We start from the raw sequence: 18,512 nt of genomic DNA, 5'->3' as shown, positions 1-18,512 counted from the left end.
AAAATAAATTATTGCATTAATAAGATTTTTTGATTTAATTTGATTTTAAATTAGGTAGTAATTTCGTCTGATAAAAAACATCATACTTATTTATTATTTACCCACTCATGACAGTTAATGACATTACATACGCAATAGGAGTTTTTGAAAGTAATTGTCAACGAGCGTTTAACGTGAGTGTGTTTGCATTACATTGCGGGCTGAATTATTTTGTATGGACAAAATTATTGTTGCAACTTTAAGTAAATGTTATCTAATTACCTTTACTTTGTCCTATACTAACCACCGTTAAGAGATTCGCCCGTATTAGATTTACTCACTGTATAGTCAGACCGTAAAAAGTCTGCAGCGATTTTGATAGCCCACGTAGTGCAAGTGTCATTTTAAACGTCAAACTTCTATGAAATTATGACGTATACATAACACTTACACTGCGTGGGCTATCAAATCCGCTGCAGAGTTTGTTTGGTGCGACTATATATTAGGTAGTAATATGTGGGCCCCTGTAAGTCAGAGACATGGAAGCGGACTGGTAATCAGTGGGCCCCTTAAAACATGAGACGTTTTCATTATAGCTATACAATAGTTATAAAACGCATACTTTTTTAGCACGTGGCGACATCGGTCCCTGTACGGCTACGACTAGTCTCACACTGACATATACGCTAGCGTGTGCGTAACTCACATTCTATGCCTCTCGCTCGTACTCGCTATAAATGTCAGTTTGACACTGCTAAGGCAGTCGTGGTACGGCTACAAGATATCTAGATGATATTTAACAATACCTACCCAAATATCGAATGACATTATCAATCTTACTTGCTACTTTAAAATTATCATGCTTATAGGCTAAGTGATATCACACCTTATAAACCAAAGTCCCCCGCCGCGTCTGTCTGTTTGTGTGTTTGTAAGTTCGCGATAAACTCAAAAACTACTGAACGGATTTTCATGCGGTTTTCACCTATCAATAGAGTGATTCTTGAGGAAGATTTAGGTGTATTATTTGTTAACCCGTGCGAAGCCGGAACAGGTCGCTAGTTCTTATATAATATTAGGTGGGCAATTATACCTATTCGCACGTGTATCGTACAACATTTTACAGTACATATGGCCCTTTAAACTTTTGACATCGCACGAAAAGTGCTATTTTACGCACTTGTGCGGGAAATAGCAGTGTTTTGCGTACTTTTGACATCGCACGAAAAGTGCTATTTTACGCACTTGTGCGGGAAATAGCAGTTTTTTGCGTATGTCAAAAGTTTAAAGGGCCATATGTACTGTAAAACGTTCTACGATACACGTGCGAATACGTAATTCGCAACTCGTGACGATTTAAAACACTCCCTTCGGTCGTGTTTTAATTTACCGCCACTCGTTACGAATTTCCTCTTTTCCGCACTTGTGTCGTAAATAACTAATATAACTAAGTATGTATTCACACAACAAAATAGATAAACGGGAGTTCGCCCTTTTATGTGTGTGTACCCATCATTAATTCTGTATAATGATGTATCTATTGTTCAGTCTAAAATTTTATAATAGTATTCAGTTACTTTATAGTACCTATTCAATGTATATGTACCTACCTATAGTAGGTACATTGTGCAATAATGAAGGCAAACATTAATAATGAGACTCAATAAAACCTCGATGCCCAGAGCCATTCCACGCAAGAATACAATGTGCGAATTGAGTTAGGTTTTCTTCAGAAAGTTGGAGCGTCGACCCCGGATCACTCGCCGGAGCGGGCGCTCGGCGCGGCTGGCCTCGCCATCGCCGATGGTGTTCGCCGTGACGCTAGGCCGAAGTGCTATTTCCAATTTTTCCTCTTCGTCCGAAACGTACATGCGGGTTAGGTCTGATGCAACTGATTCAGTTTCGCTGTCGCTATAACAGTAAAGAAATATGTATGTTATAAAACTTATAAATGACGGGACGAAATTGCTTGTGTGAGGGAGATGTTGTTTACTGCTCTAGCTCTCCCACCCCGACCACCATTTTTGATTACTACGGTTGGGTTTTCTTTCACTCATTAGGCACAGGTAAAAAATACAAATGCTTTTAGAAAATCATTCTGTAAATTCTTAATAGTTTGACGTACATGGAATGAAGCAAATAAAGGGTCTAGGGACTGTTGCCTGATTCTATGGTGGAGTGGAATATTATCTATCGCATGTGGTCACAGAACCAAATCAGTTTACCTGTTGTTATCCTCCAACTCCGAGAACTGAGCGATGCAGTCCTTGGGAGGCATGACTTCGGGCAGGACGGGCGCTGACCCCGCTGGCAGAACGGGCGCGGATGCCGCTCGCTGCACCGCTGCAGGCACCTTCGACTGCGTTTGCTGCTCCACGTCTTCCATGGAACTTGACAAATTCACATACAACGTTTATATTACAAGCTTTTATTTAAAGGGACCCACTCATTAATAGTCCGCCGGACGATATCGGATATCGGACGATATTGGGCTGTCAGTTAGAACAAAATTTTGACAGTTCCGAACAACTGACAGGCCGATACCGTCCGGTGGACTGTTAATCAGTGGGCCCCTTAACTTGCAATGTTTGTATGTACAGGTAAAAAAACTTTTCCAAAGCTGTAAACGGGAGTGTTTCTTGATTCTATGTTGTAGTGGGCAGAACCGGTTCATGTTGCCTGTTATCCTCAAACTCCGGGAGCTGAGCGACGAAGTCCTCGGGAGGCAGGACTTCAGCGCTCAGCTCTTGGAGTTGGAGGACGGGTGCGGACGCTGCTCGCTGCCGCCGGCACCTTCGACTGCGTTAGCTCCTCCTTCCAGGACACTTAACAAATTTGACCAAAAATATCGTTTTTTTAAAGCTTTTATTGAACTTGCAAAGTTAGTTGCAGAATAAATAATAGTACTAGGTACAGAAGGCTCACTCTCTAACAAAACGCGTCTGTTACGATCAGGACAGATATGGCCGCTAGGTGGCGACAGCGCCACGCGCCGCTTATGGCTAGCCACCAAAATTGGTGTGGAACGGATGTACTTTTAGCTTCCTGTAACAAAGCTACAAAATCGCGGAGTGAGCCACGCCTGGTATAGATAAGTACTTTTCTATGTTGGAGTGGGCAGAAATTGATGTTACCTGCTGTTATCCTCCAATTCCGAGCACTCCTCTTGCAGGACGGGCGCGGACGCCGCTGGCAGGACGGGCGCGGACGCTGCTCGCTGCACCGCCGTCGGCACCTTCGCCTGCGTTAGCTCCTCCACGTCTTCCAAAACTCTTAAAAATTTACATAGTACGGCGTTTATTTTTACAAGCTTTTATTTCACTCGCAGTGTTTGTATGTATAAGTAGGTAGAAAAACTTTTTTAAACTTGTCAACTGTAATGCGTGATTTTCGGCTAGATTTATTTATTGGATGTTTTAAGTTTGCTTCGCATCGCTCGCTCGTTCGAATATGTACGTCACCTGCAATACTAAGTTAGTTTAAAGGCCGATAAATATGTGACAGGCTCTTTATGGCTCTACAAATAGGATCGTGTCAGATATTTTTGCGATCTTCGTTGTGTAACCTATTATTGCAGGTGACTTTATTGTTCAAGATAAAAATACTTACAAAGTAATTGCAGAATGCTAATAAAAAGCCTAATTAGGGAAATTCGTCAAGCCACGGCAAACTGGCTACCCTAAACTAAAAATGAATTCTATTCACCTATAAACAGGTCTCAATAACTAGCCACCGAAAAACGAATTCTGTTCATAATTGAGTTGAAATCATTTTTAGTTTAGCGTGGCAACTTATTAGCCGGTGGCCAGTAATGACGATTTACCCTACGTTTATGGACTTAATAACATCGTATACTTTATAGCTCGCTTACCTTCCCACGTTACAAATCAATTTGAGCTCCTGAGCCTGTTGCACCACTGCCAGCCAACTAAGATTGCTTTCGTTTTGGACATCCGTGTTGAACGACGACCCTGGCCTGTAATTCAATAATAAATATATAAATTATTTATTATTTTACTAGGGGGTCATCCATTAATTACGTCACACGTTTAGGGGGAGGGAGGGGGTCAAGAAAATGTGACATATTGTGACATGGGGGAGGGGGGAGACACAAACTTTGTGACGTCACTTTAACTTCATCAGTAACCGAAAATTTATTTAAATTCTTTAGTTCGCTGTACATTTAAATAACAAGTTTTTAAAACGAAAATAGTTTTTAATCGTTTAATTTTCTTTCCTAAGCAGTTTTGGGTTATAAATTACTAATATTTATATAGTCAAAAATATTTTGATAAAATATTAATAATACTTAGGTACTTACTTAATTCGATTTGGCGATTTCGTAGAAAAAATGTGACGTCACACTAGGGGGGGAGGGGTTTGCCAAATGTGACCAAGTGTGACAAGGGGGGGGAGGGGTCAAAAAACCTAGAAATTGGTGTGACGTAATTAATGGATGACCCCTAGTTAGTAGTTCGCCGTGAACTGAAAACTCGCGGTTCACCAAATTTAATGCACCTATTTAACTCGGCAAAGGATCGAAAACCGCATGAGATTTTTTGCAAGGTCTGTGGAGCCCTTAAATAAATAAGACCCGCACAAATAACTTTTTGGCCTTCTAGACTCTTCTAACTCCATAACCCCTTGATCGAGTCTTCTTATAATTGAATGTCTAAAATATAATGTCTTCATCTACATGTTTACCCAATTTCATTTAAATTAGAACAAATTTACTAAAGTTATCGTCCATCAAAGTATGCTCTGATAGTTCAGCTTATAAACATCGAAATGCCGGGACGTGCCCCTAGCTAGTCGTATGTTTCAGGTTGAATGTAAAGCCCCCTCCAGACTATGCGCGTGAATCGCGGGCGAAGCCGCGAACGCGAGTGTGGAGTCGATTTCGCTGTCTGCGAAAATCGACGCCACACTCGCGTTCGCGGCTTCGCGCCGCGATTCGCGCACGAGTGTGGAGGAGGCTTAAGAACTTCACATCGCTTCGCTCGCTCGTTCAATAAGCAGAATAAGTAAGTTAATTCCATCCTAATTATTGTCATTATATGCAATCTAAATCTAACTCTTATTTTCATGCTGACTTTAAAGATATTAAATAATTTTGGACATTATATTTAATGCAATTTTTCAAAAATATTTACAATTCTCTTGAGTTTCTTAAGAGGCCTCTGATAAGTGCATCCAATTTGTCACATTGCGGCATCTGATCGGTCTGTGGAGGCCTTTACACAATAGCTAGCAAATACGGCTGCAGTAAAGTCATGGTAAGAGGGGCTACCGCGAACACCGAAATTCGCAAACTGCGGGAATCTTTCTCTTTTACTCCAATGAAGGCGTAATTAGAGTGACTGAGAAAAATGCCCGGAATTTGCGAACTTCGATTTTCGCGGTTATAGCCAAGAATACTAGTCGAGTCTTACCTAGGCGTAAAATTCATGATAGCAGCGAGATGTTTCTGCTTGTGTATCTCATAGAAGTTGTCTGGTGCGGTGACCGTCGATATGACGTCGCTGGGGGGCGTCGATAGCGGCGAGTTGCACCGCTGCTTAGCGTTCTTAGACCCGCTACTAGTTATATCGGTGATGGAGAATTTTAGTTTTGCTTGAAACAAGTACAAAATGACTGATTAGCGTAAAAAAACAATCGAGAAAACTAGGTATTGGGGGATAATTGACCGCGCGTTAGCGAAGGTTTCACTTCAGCTTGTAGGTAAAAATGCTTTCGTATGCCTATTTGTATTGAATACACATACTGACAATTCGACGTTCGTCTAAAAACAAAAAAACGAAATTGACTTACTTTCATATTATACACATAGATTTAAGATTAGATCCTAAGCATGTAATATTGCTATGCCCTCACAGGGTTCATGTGGAACCCAGACATTGTAATATCTATAGAAATACCATGGTTGCAATAAATAAATATGATATGATATGGTATGGTATGTCCGGATGTTCTCCTCTGCAGGTCGCGAATTCCTGTAAATGTTTATAGACCGAACGCTCAAATGAGTCCTCGCCTGCGCGGTATGGGGGCGACGGGGCAGGACGACTAAGGGCGGCGGGGAAGGTGCGGGCGGCAGGCGTACGGCGCCCACACCTTCCCCGTCGCCCCCATACCGCGCAGGCGAGTTTAAGTGGTCGGACTATAAATGTAAAATCTCTACAATTTCGTTGGGAATGTAGGTCAACCTCAAGTGTAACGTCAATAGAAGTAAACTTACTTGCATCAATAACAGCGACTTTGCCAGCTACTTCGTACAAGATATCAGCTGACCAGACGTGCGGTATCCTTATGAATACTTTGCCGGTGTCAACCGGCATTTGAAACCCCAATTTGTGTAGCAGTTGCAAAAACTTTAAATCCTTGCACATTGAAGCTTGTCCACGATTCCACGGTACCAGGGGCACAGACTGGTTAAGAACTGAAAAGATAATGCATATTGAATGAGTAATAGAACATTAAAGAATGTAACATCGAGTGATAGATATAATAAAAAAAGAAAGTCATAATTATGTAGGTACATATGTAGGGTAAATAAATAGTCAATTGACGAAAAACTTATTGACGAATTTTAAGTAATAAGTAGGTACTTCTAGTTTCGCTTATATGTATAAGTACATAATAATGTAAAGGTTGACTGGTAGAGAATTCCTCATGGCATAAGGTCCGCCTTTTGTACTGGTTTTCTTTTGTGCAGTAAAGGTTAAATAAATAAATAAAGGGGCCCACAGATTACCAGTTCGTTGGACGGACGAAATCAGCCTGTCAGTTGTTCGCAGCTGTCAAATTTTGCGTTTAACTGACAGGCTGATATCGTCCGGCAAACTGGTAATTAGTGAGCCCCTTTATTTATAGAACTAAAAAAAATGGTTGTCTGTAAAGTCGGTTTACGGACGATAATTTTTCGTGATAACGCACAAAACAATCGCGGCGCGCTCATTCTTTCTTCCGTGTGATAACCTCATAAGAAAACATTACCACCACATTACGTAACGTTACCATGGAGTTCCGTCCACAACGTTACCATGGAGATTTATCCACAACGTGACACTTTTTCGTGCATGCTACCCGTGCGGTGTTCATCGATTTATAAGACGTTATCGCGTCAAAAGCGAGACATAAATACTTACGTAGAGCGTGATAGGACACAGGAGACATCACTGGCGAATTGTACCCTTGATTAAACAACTTGAACTGGTGGATACCCGTGTGGCCCGCGGTCGTGCCGCATTCGCTACGGTACTTCTTCTCAATTTGCAATTTTGCGTAACAAGTTTCAAGTAAAACTTGTTGAACCCAGTCCAAACACTTCGTTTTCCCATCTTGTCGCAGTTGCTCACAAAGCTTTCCAATCTCGACATACCTCATTTCTTTGTTCATTTTAGCGCCCCTATCGGCCTTAACTTCAGACTTAGACAGTTTTTCGTATTCCTCTTTGTTTATTATATTTCGCTTGTATAATTCTCTGATCACAGAATATCTAGACTTAACTGTGCCGCGTTCTTTAAGGCATCTTAATATCTCGCCGATGACATCTGGATGAGTGTTGCATTGCAGATAATACCAATTTAAATCTGACTGTTCATGTTCAGACCACCTGCAGAATAAAATCATATTAAATATTATACTTTAATATAAGATAAGAAAACAGTAATGGTAAAAGGAGGTGAATCGTCTGTTTCAGTCAGTTAGACAACATAACATAATCTATTATACAGTGGCGTAACTAGGGGGGGGTTGGAGGGGGCACGTGCCCCGGGCGCCGTCCAAGGGGGGGGCGCCAAAATGGACAAAAGACTACCTCTCCGCCTTGCCAAAGGCACAGCAGGGATGCAGGGAAACTTTTGTCAGTCGTAATCTGGCCCACAGCTCAAAAGAGAAAGCCGATCTTTTAGGTAGGTACTCTTTTCGCCTTGAACTCGACCTTGAAAGACGACGGTAGCGCCCTACCGCCCATCGCTAGAAACTATCAAGCAGAGGGATATTCGGCGGGAGTTGCTATGCTTTCGTTTTATAAGGCGAGCGAGCCGAGTGCATCAGAGTTGTGTCCCGAGTTAGCGCGTCTTTTCCGTCAGGGGTCTCCTGTCGGGGAGTTACCATCTTATGGACTGTCCAAGACACTACCAATGCAAATGGATCGCTACTACTAGCCCTTTGTCCGGCAGGCGCATATGAGCCATAGTAGACGGAACCTGCTCCAATAGCTGCTGCTGCATATCTGTGATATGTTGTCTATCGGACGACAGTAGGTACTGGGGATTCCGATACAGGATGGCTAAAAATAACTACATTCAGGTTGCCAGGGAGGTTTTAGGATTATACTGAGCAACTTTTACTACGGGACTAACCCCGAAATCGCGAAAAAAACTATTCCCTCCCATAGAAAATGGAGCCAAAATGTATGAAAAAGCCAAAGGGCGACTTAGGGGTTGGTCCCATAGTAAAAGTTGCTCATTATAATCCCAAAACCTCCCTGGCAACGGGAATGCAGTTATTTGTTAGTCACCCTGTATACAGGGTGTTCTCTACCGCCCGTAGGTAAGTACAGTCATCAGCAATAGTATCTTACACAACTAGGGCCGCAAAAATATGTGACACGTTCTTATTTGGAGCGCAATAAGAGCGCATCATATATTTTTGCGGCCCTAGTTGTGTAAGATACTATTGCTGATGACTGTACAATGAACTGTTGTCTGAAGAATTGTTTGACATGCTGCCTAGTTGCAAACGGTGACAGCTTGCCATCACTGCACCACTCGCCGTAGGCAGAGTGTTTAGCCTCACACCCTAGAACCTAAATGGCCGCGCACTGTGCGGTTTAAGAGGAATTCAACAGCGGGCGGGAGGAAATTCGTCGAGAAAAGGGAGCTCATTCTACAATAAGTAGAGGCTACAGTATGGAGATCTTCAAAAGTGTATAAATGGTCGGCAACGCCACCGATGTACTAATAAAACACATATACACTGTATTTGTCTAAATTAAAAGTAAACTTTTAAATTAATAAGTAAAAAAGTAACCCTTTCGTTAGTTCATTTCTTTTGTGTGGAGGGGGGGGGGGCAAATTTGGTGCCTGCCCCGGGCGTCATATTCTCTAGCTACGCCACTGCTATTATAAGAAAATATCTGGATCTGGAAAATCGAGCTTTGCTCGGAAAACATATAAACATTCAAAAATACGCATTTTCCCACAAGTAAGACCTGGTTAGATCGATATTTCACCCCCAAAAATCCCCGTATACCTAGCTAATTTCGTTAGAGAAATCGTTAGAGCCGTTTCCGAGATCCCGATATATATTACACAAAATAGTGCTTTACCTATAGATAACAGGAAAACCTATTAGAAATGTGCAGTCAAGCGTGAGTCGGACTTAATGTACCCTTGGAATGCGAGTCCAACTAGAACTTGGCTGGTTTTTCAATTAATGACCCAGGATATAACCATGGTTGTCATCGTCGGATGGCAAAAAAGTTTAAATCCATAATACATAGAATATTAGAATGAAAGGAGATAAAATTGTTGATTAAATTTCCTATTTGTTATTTCAAGAAATGATATACCTACGTATTTAAAAAGATATATATGTATATTCGTAAAATACACTATAAAATCATACCTCGGATTTTTTTAAATTAATTGCCTAACGTTATGTGATACCTTGTTTTAGATGACTGACTCGCACTGCTGTGTAGAGACCTTTTCTTCCCCCCTTTGGCCGCAGGCTGGGGATCTTTCTTTGTATCCATTCTAAAATTGACAATAGTCGACAACGAATTGTTTGTGAATGTGTTTATCACGTATTGTATTAAGTCAGACCAATCCTGTAAAATCAATCAATTGAATTCATAAATGTCAATAATAAGCTTTGTTCAAACATGTGTGCCTAATGCCTGTACATAAGGGATCAATTACAATAAGTGTAAAAATTCGCTATGATAAAGCGATGGCTAATTAAGTTTAGACGAAATCAATTATCGACCGACCGCTTAAATGAGTCCTCGCCTGTAAGTACTTACGCATGCCGCCCGCACCTTCCCCGCCCTTACGGCTCGGCCACGACATCGAGCGACTTGCGACGGCGGGAGCGATTACCATGGGTTGGAGCGTGACACAGCGATCGGACCTTTCGCTCCAACCTATGGTTATCGCTCCCGCCGTCGCAAGTCGCTCGATGTCGTGGCCGAGCCGTTAGTCGTCCTCCCCGTCGCCCCCGTACCGCGCAGGCGAGGACTCCTTTAAGCGGTCGGTCTCACAGGTCGTATAACATCTTTCACTTACGTCGCAAACTTCAAATTCAGACTTCCAAATAGAAGTGAACGTCTTCAATATCTTGGGTAGATATAAACTGGTCAAACAGTCCCCCTCCCCCACCACGTGGTGCATGATCGTGAACACGCAGTCGTTCACGTACTCCCCGTTCACGGCGTAGTCTTCTAGCAATAGCCCGTATTGGTACATTATTTCAGGGGCCGCGAACCTGTGTTAAAACATTCAAAACTGCTTTGAGCACTAAACGGATAACGTTTATAACGTTATTAACGTTGGATAATGAAAGTTGATTGTTTAAACTTATTTCCGGGATAGCACGTCGGTGTTGACTCGAGTTTCGTAAAGGGACATGTTTCTCTTAAAAATATTATTAGCTTTTTCTTTTGTTAATTTAGTAATTATTAGACAGTATTATTATACAAACTTCTATGAAAATATGACGTTTTAATAACACTTGCACAGACTGGGCTATTAAAATCGCTGCCAACTTATAGTAGAAGAGCCGGCCGCAAATTTTCTAACCGACTTGATACCACGATGAAATGCACAATGGTTTCCCATAAAAGTGATGCTAAGTCCGAATTCGATAGTCTGCCACGGCGGAACTTGCCGAAAGTACGAAAAAGAAGGCCACTTCCGGTGCGAAAAAAGGGGGCTGATTTAACCCATCTGATACCGAAATAATAGTTATGGCAGCAGTTAGAAATTTACATGTAGACACATAAAAGCGAAGTCTGCCAGTAATTTTTTTGCCGGAAGTGCTTGGCAGACGCTCTCAAAGGTGGCCAGCGGGACCCCTAATTTAACCCATCTGATACCACCATGAAACCAATTGCAGTCGGTAGGTATGAACCCTCATGTCAGGAATATATAAGTCTGCCAAGGCTTTTCCTGCCGAAACACCTTGGCAGACGAGATTATGTAAGCAAGGTCGGCATCGGTTACCCTACACTAACCCATCTGATACCACCATGAAACCAATTCCAGTCGGTAGGTACGAACCCCCATTTTAGGAATATATAAGTCTGCCAAGGTTTTTCCTGCCGAAACACCTTGGCAGACGAGATTATAAACAAGATGACCATCGGTTACCGTACACTAACCCATCTGATACCGCCATGAAACCAATTCCAGTCGGTAGGTATGAACTCTCATTTCAGGAATATATAAGTCTGCCAAGGCTTTTCCTGCCGTAACACCATGGCAGACGAGATTATGTAAGCAAGGTCGGCATCGGTTACCCTACACTAACTCATCTGATACCACCATGAAACCAATTCCAGTTGGTAGGTATGAACCCCCATTTTAGAAATATATAAGTCTGCCAAGGTTTTTCCTGCCGAAACACCTTGGCAGACGAGATTATAAGCAAGATGACCGTCGGTTACCGTACAGTAACCCATCTGATACCACCATGAAACCAATTCTAGTCGGTAGGTATGAACCCTCCCTTCAGGAATTTATAAGTCTGCCAAGGCCTTTCCTGCCGAAACACCTTGACAGACGAGATTATGTAAGCAGCATCCACATACGAGGGATCCGTATTTTGGGATTATACAGATTACGGACATTATTAATAGCTGTAGGCTTATTTATTACTTTATGCTTATACATATTTGTATATTATTATGTTATTAATAAAATATATTTATAATTTATTAAACCTAAACTTAATACATTGGGAATTCATTACCTGCTTATGGCAGTAGTAGGGATAAGTGGGTCAGTTCTGGCTCACTGAACCAGGCCAACAGTCCCTCCCCCTTTTTTCCCTTGTTGAGGCCCTGCAACCTTGCCTTGGACCCAAACTAATGTCATTGTAGCTCGAATCTAACCTAATCTATTTTTATTGCTTTTAGAATATTTCAATTATCTACTTTTGCAAAGTTAAAGGTTGAAATCTCTATTTCGCAAAATGGAATTTTAATGTGACTTTAATGTATGTGCAGTCTAATTAGTAATTGGGTTTAAAGATATAAAAACACACATTTTATTTCCTATCCTAAGTATCCTATCCTAAGTTTATTCAAATAATATTCTGAACATATATAGTAATTAGACTGGTCATATTTTTCATAAAATCGATTCTACTGGCAAAGCATATAACTTTTTGGCAACCGGATTTTTTAACCTAATTAGACCCCGCTGAATCCGAATTTGCCGGTTGCTCGATCGAAATCTTGACCGGAAGTGAGATATTTGACATTAAAGGTCCCTTTTTTTCGTTTTTCGTAAATAACTCTTAAACGGTGGCACATAGCAAAAAATGTTCTATTACATAAGTATTCTGCATAAAATTGCCTACAAGAAAGATTCAGTACAATTTTTCGCTAGGATCTATATTCAAAGAGATTTTAACGCGGGAAATTTAATTATAATCACTTCTAAGGTCCCGTTTTTTAGGTTTTCGTAAATAACTCATAAACGGTGGCCAATATCAAAAAATGTTGTTAGACGTTAATAATCTACACAAAATTTTTAACAAAAAAGATTCAGTATACTTTTCGCAGGGATCAATATTTAAAAAGATAATAAAGAGGGAAAGTTAATTATAATATATTCTAAGGTTCCTTGTTTTTATTTTCTCCGTTAATAATTTGAAAAGTATGACTCATAGCAAAACAAAAATCTTATACATAAATAATAAACGTAAAATTTCCTACAAGAAACATGCAGAACACTTTTCGCTAGGATCAATATTTAAAAAGACAAAGCAGCGGGTAAGTTAATTATAATCAATTTTAAAGTCCCTTTTTAGTTTTTTGTAAATAACTCGTAAACGGTGTCCCATAGCGAAATAGGTTTTTAAGAATAAATTATCTACATAAAATTTCCTCCTAAAAACATCTAGAACACTTTTCTCTAGGATCAATATTTCAAGCGATATTAAAGGAAGAAAGTTAAATACAATCAGTTCACAGGTCACAATTTTTTAGTTTTTCGTAAATAACTCGTAAACGGTGGCCCGTTGCAAAACAATATTCTATATAAATATTAAACATAAAATTGTCCACAAAAAAGGTTCTGTACACTTTTTCGCTACGATCAATATTTAAAGAGATATTAAAGGGGGTAAGTTAATTATAATCAATTTCCAGGTCCCTATTTTTAGGATTTCGCAAATGACTCGTAAAATAAGGCTCATAGCAAAATAAGTTCTTAATGTTCTTGTAAATAAATAATCGATATAAAATTTTCTACGAAAGACATATGGAACACTTTTCTCTTTTTAGGGTTCCGTACCTCAAAATGAATAAAAACCGGCCAAGCGCCAGTCGGACTCGCGTTGCAAGGGTTCCGTACATTACCCAATTTTTAACAGTGTATTTTATATATGTTAAACGCGAGTGAATTGCGTTTAAAAAACCTGTAGGGATTGGTTCAAAAACTAAGTAATGTCCGACTCGCGCTTGACTGCATAATTCAAATAGGTTTTCCTGTCATCTATAGATTATATTCTGTATATCTTTTCAAAATTTTAGACCCAGTAGTATCGGAGATAAAGCCCCCTTCCCCAAAATAAAACATTAAAATACAAAAAAATACCACACCCCCCTTTATCTCTGAAACTACTGGGTCTAAATTTTGAAAATAAAATAAAAATAAAATAGTTCTTTACCTATATAAACGTAAACCTAAAAATAGGAACCTGGAAATTGATTATAATTAACTTACCCCCTTTAATACCTCTTTAAATATTGATCGTAGCGAAAAAGTGTACAGAACCTTTTTTGTGGACAGTTTTATGTTTAATATTTATGTAGAATATTGTTTTGCAACGGGCCACCGTTTACGAGTTATTTACGAAAAACTAAAAAAAAAGTGACCTGTGAACTGATTGTAATTAACTTTCTTCCTTTAATATCGCTTGAAATATTGATCCTAGAGAAAAGTGTTTTAAATGTTTTTTGGAGGAAATTTTATGTAGATAATTTATTCTTCAAAACCTATTTCGCTATGGGACACCGTTTACGAGTTATTTACAAAAAACTAAAAAGGGACTTTAAAATTGAGTATAATTAACTTACCCGCTGCTTTGTCTTTTTAAATATTGATCCTAGCGAAAAGTGTACTGCATGTTTCTTGTAGGAAATTTTACGTTTATTATTTATGTATAAGGTTTTTTACTTTTCAAATTATTAACGAAAAAATAAAAACAAGGAACCTTAGAATTTAGTATGATTAACTTTCCCTCTTTATTATCTTTTTAAATATTGATCCCTGCAAAAAGTATACTGAATCTTTTTTGTTCAAAATTTTGTGTAGATTATTAACGTCTAACAACATTTTTTGATATTGGCCACCGTTTATGAGTTATTTACGAAAACCTAAAAAACGGGACCTTAGAAGTGTTTATAATTAAATTTCCCGCGTTAAAATCTCTTTTAATATTGATCCTAGCGAAAAATTGTACTGAATCTTTCTTGTAGGCAATTTTATGCATGTTACTTATGTAATAGAACATTTTTTGCTATACACCACCGTTTAAGAGTTATTTACGAAAAACGAAAAAAACGGACCTTTAATGTCAAATATCTCACTTCCGGTCAAGATTTCGATCGAGCAACCGGATCGGATTCAGCGGGGTCTAATTAGGTTAAAAAACCCGGTTTCCAAAAAGTAATATGATTTGCCAGTCGCATCAAGAAGGAGAGCGATTTTGAATTTTTTTGTCTAGTCTAAATATCATTACTTATTCTGTGTACAGTGGAGAAAACGAATGAAATCATGCAATTTGATTTTGCTATTTTTAAATAAAGAGTAACTAAACAGTATTTTCCACAGTTGTTGGTAATGATACCATCTCTTACAATTTCCCTTCATGAACATTTTATGATGCCTAACCTTCCAGTTTTCGCCCGAATTAATCAAAAAATTCACCAACTCCATTTACACCAACCAAATAGAAAACGGGTCCGTGTCCGAATTCGCGATCTCGAGTCCGGGTCCGCGTCCGGGTCCAGGTTCAGGTAGAAGTCGAATTCAAAATCTTGCTTGTTTTGCCAGTGGGGTAACTTGCTTAACAATCAATTAGAAAAAGACAAGTCGTCGGGGAGTTCCGTTCTGATCACCATCAGCAATACCACTTCATTAAATGCCACTGTTCTTAATGTAAATCCTTGTTTGCCTGATGAAAATACAAGAGTCACTATACAATGCCATTAAGATTTGTAGACTTCCCTCGATTCCTTATGGATCCCATCATCAAAACTTGAGCTTCACGAAAATATGACTTAAAAATCTAACGTGCTTAACAAACATAACGAAGAGGACAAATCCCCAAACATGAGCTATGCGTCGTTGAAGAGTTCCATTCTGATCATCATCAGCAGTTTTACTTCATCAAATGTCACAATTCTGAATGTAAATGCTTGGCTTGTTTAAAATCCACCAATATCACTATATGTTAGGGTGGTTCAAAAAACATTTTTTTTCCTAAGGGGCACCCCCTTATTTTGTTACACTTATTATGTTGATAAATTGAGATTATAGTTGAGATAAATTAAGAAACTTGGTGTATAAGTTTCTTAATTTAGCTCAACTATACTTCGTTTTTTTTAGCATTAGAAATTAGGTAAACAATCTTGATGTGTCTTTTAATTGAAAAACACATTTTAAAAATAAGTTACGGCAAATATGTAACAATTATTAATCTAGTACGATCATTTATATTCGTCTGCTTTCATAAGTAATAGTTTTTGAATTTTGAAAAGCGTTTTTCAATTAAAAGACATGCTAAGATCGCTTACCTTCTTGCAAGTTCTTTCTAATGCTAAAAAAACGAACTATACAATAGTGATGGGTAGGACATCAATTTTAAATGAGTTTGTATGAGTACCTCATTTTCTAAAATGAGGTGCTACAATGTCTTACTTCAAATGAGGTGAGGTACTAGCATATTTTTAGCGTCGACTATTCTATTAATCCAACGGGCCAACGGTGCAAAAATATTTAATAAATATACATATTTATGTATTCATCACTTCCTTTGTAAATTAATAAATAATAATAATTAAGGAGTGCAATTCTGGAGGTAGAAGGTAAGAATAGAACTTATAGGAGAAAGATCCCACATAGTAACTTAATTTGCTGCTTTTATGAAACTTGTTCTAATTTAGCTCTTTTTTATTGTTAGATTGTTTTGTCCTCCTCCTTGCTACTTGATATAGTTTTAAGTATAATAATCACTAGCGAGAGCGACCCGCTCCGGCTTCGCACGGGTTAACAAATTATACATACACCTAAACCTTCCTGAAGAATCACTCTATTGATAAGTGAAAACCGCATGAAAATCCGTCCAGTAGTTTTTGAGTTTATCGCGAACATACAAACAAACACACATACGGACAGACGCGGCGGGGGACTTTGTTTTATAATATGTAGTGATATATTTCATAACCATAAAACTACCACATTTTTAACAAACTAAGGAGAACAAATTCAATATTTTCACAAGTCATTATTATATAGAAGTGACTAACTTACCACTTCAGATAATTTAACAGTAATATCATCAATATGATATTAAACAAAGCACCATTCGCTCCGGCCGCCGCCGGCTACATTTACATTTCATTTTTTCATGCAAAAGGCACCAAGGAAGATCCGCGGGTAAATTTAATGGCGAAAACGATGTCCATATTTTGTTATTTTGGTATAATTATAAGAATTATCACTAGGTATTAGGTATTAGAGAACTAAAATTAGCTACAACGACGTACGAACGAACAAAATAAATAAAAATATGTCACAATCATAATTTGTCAGTCTGAAGTCGTTTACAAATAATGTTAATAAAAAGTATTGCAAATTCAAATCGTTATAATTTACATCTACATGTTTATTTTACCTATGCAAATTATACTTACTTTTTATTTAATAAACTTGAAACTTATTGAAATGATCATATATTGTGTACGCTACAGTATTATATTTCAATAATATTTTAGTCACTAAAGGATTACTGTTTATGCAAGCTTCGTAAATGCCTGTCTGGTATACAGAGTGCGTATCGCGATCCATGTTCATCATGTTGCCTCCCTGTCACACTTACGTACGAATTTACAAGTGCAACAGAGAAGCAACTTTTCTTCATTTGAGACATTTTGAGTTTTGTATGTCGGCGAGCAGGCGAGCACCTAGCGCCTCGTGCCATCCAGGGACTCTTTTGCAAGTTGTGAGGAGCGTTGAGTTTTTGAGGTTCGCGAGTGAATTTGAAAGGATAAGAGTTTTTTTTTAAATTTGAAGTGTGTGAACGATTTGTGTGGCAAGAGGTGTTTGTGATGCGCGCGAGTAAATGAGTAAAATGAATAGAGGAGTGAAGTAAGACATTTTTGAGTTGAGTGGTACAAATGAGGTGCCTCGCGAGTGAGCGACTCAACACTACTATACAAGGTGGTGCTTAACCACGTTGAAATTTTGTATGTTGTTTGAAATCCAACAAAAAGAGTAATTATGATTCAGAATTTTATTTAAAATATCTGGTTTCACACTATTTGCACATGTGATGTATAAGTTTTGAAGTAGAAAAACATTTTCTTACAAAATAATATCTTTTAAATCACACTTTCAAATAATGTGAAAACTACTACTTACATAAAAATCAAAAAAATAGTAACTTATTTATTTTTTTGATTTCATACAATTTGAAAAATTTCAATGTGTTTGAGCACCCCCTTGTAGTTAAGATTGCAAGATGCTTGGCGTATTTTGTCAACATAATAAGTGTAACAAAATGAGGGGGTGCCGCTTCTTCTAGCTAGAGTTTGAATTTTTCCCATACAAACGTGAACCACCCTTACAAGATTTGAAGAGTGCCCTCGATTCCTCATAAATCTCACCATCAGAACTGGGTTTTGACAAAGACGGAACCAATCTGTATGTATACAGGGTGATTCAGGAGACGTGAGCAGGACTAACACTGCGCATTTCGTAAATTATAAGCAACTGTTTCGTATCAGTATTAGTGAGGTTAACGTTAATTTACTAGTCGTGTTGAAAAAAAAAAGTTATTAATTTATTTACGACATGCGTGGTCACCCTAAAATTAGAATACTAAACTACCGATATTCTGTGTCAAATTGAATGTCATTACTGTCATCACGGTCTAGTTACTTTTGAAAAGTCGTATCTCACTCAAGTTTGACAGTTTATTTCTTCGTAATCAAATGCTGTCATTACGGTTAATGAGGTTTTATGTTTATTAATTAGGTCTCGTAGGGTGACCATGATTGTAGAGAATTAAAT

At 38.5% G+C, this 18,512-nt stretch overlaps 1 protein-coding gene across 1 annotated transcript in view; it reads right to left on the bottom strand.

Annotated features, from left to right (window-relative positions):
* Positions 1-1,697: 1,697 nt before the first annotated feature.
* The window catches only part of LOC134666905 (protein timeless-like), a 32,325-nt gene continuing 15,510 nt past the window's right edge, over positions 1,698-18,512 (bottom strand). Inside the window, exons 9-17 of the mRNA XM_063524211.1 lie at positions 10,275-10,473; positions 9,654-9,817; positions 7,128-7,594; positions 6,218-6,418; positions 5,412-5,592; positions 3,851-3,955; positions 3,114-3,251; positions 2,205-2,369; positions 1,698-1,890 (exon numbers count right to left, since the gene is read on the bottom strand). Of these exons, the coding sequence (XP_063380281.1) occupies positions 1,698-1,890; positions 2,205-2,369; positions 3,114-3,251; positions 3,851-3,955; positions 5,412-5,592; positions 6,218-6,418; positions 7,128-7,594; positions 9,654-9,817; positions 10,275-10,473 (1,813 nt within the window). The remainder of the gene's footprint in view (positions 1,891-2,204; positions 2,370-3,113; positions 3,252-3,850; positions 3,956-5,411; positions 5,593-6,217; positions 6,419-7,127; positions 7,595-9,653; positions 9,818-10,274; positions 10,474-18,512) is intronic.

This window comes from Cydia fagiglandana, chromosome 8 (genome assembly GCF_963556715.1).
Source record: "Cydia fagiglandana chromosome 8, ilCydFagi1.1, whole genome shotgun sequence".
Taxonomy (NCBI): Eukaryota; Metazoa; Arthropoda; class Insecta; order Lepidoptera; family Tortricidae; genus Cydia; species Cydia fagiglandana.
Note: the sequence above shows the minus strand (reverse complement) of the source record. Positions and strands in the feature narration are given on the sequence as shown.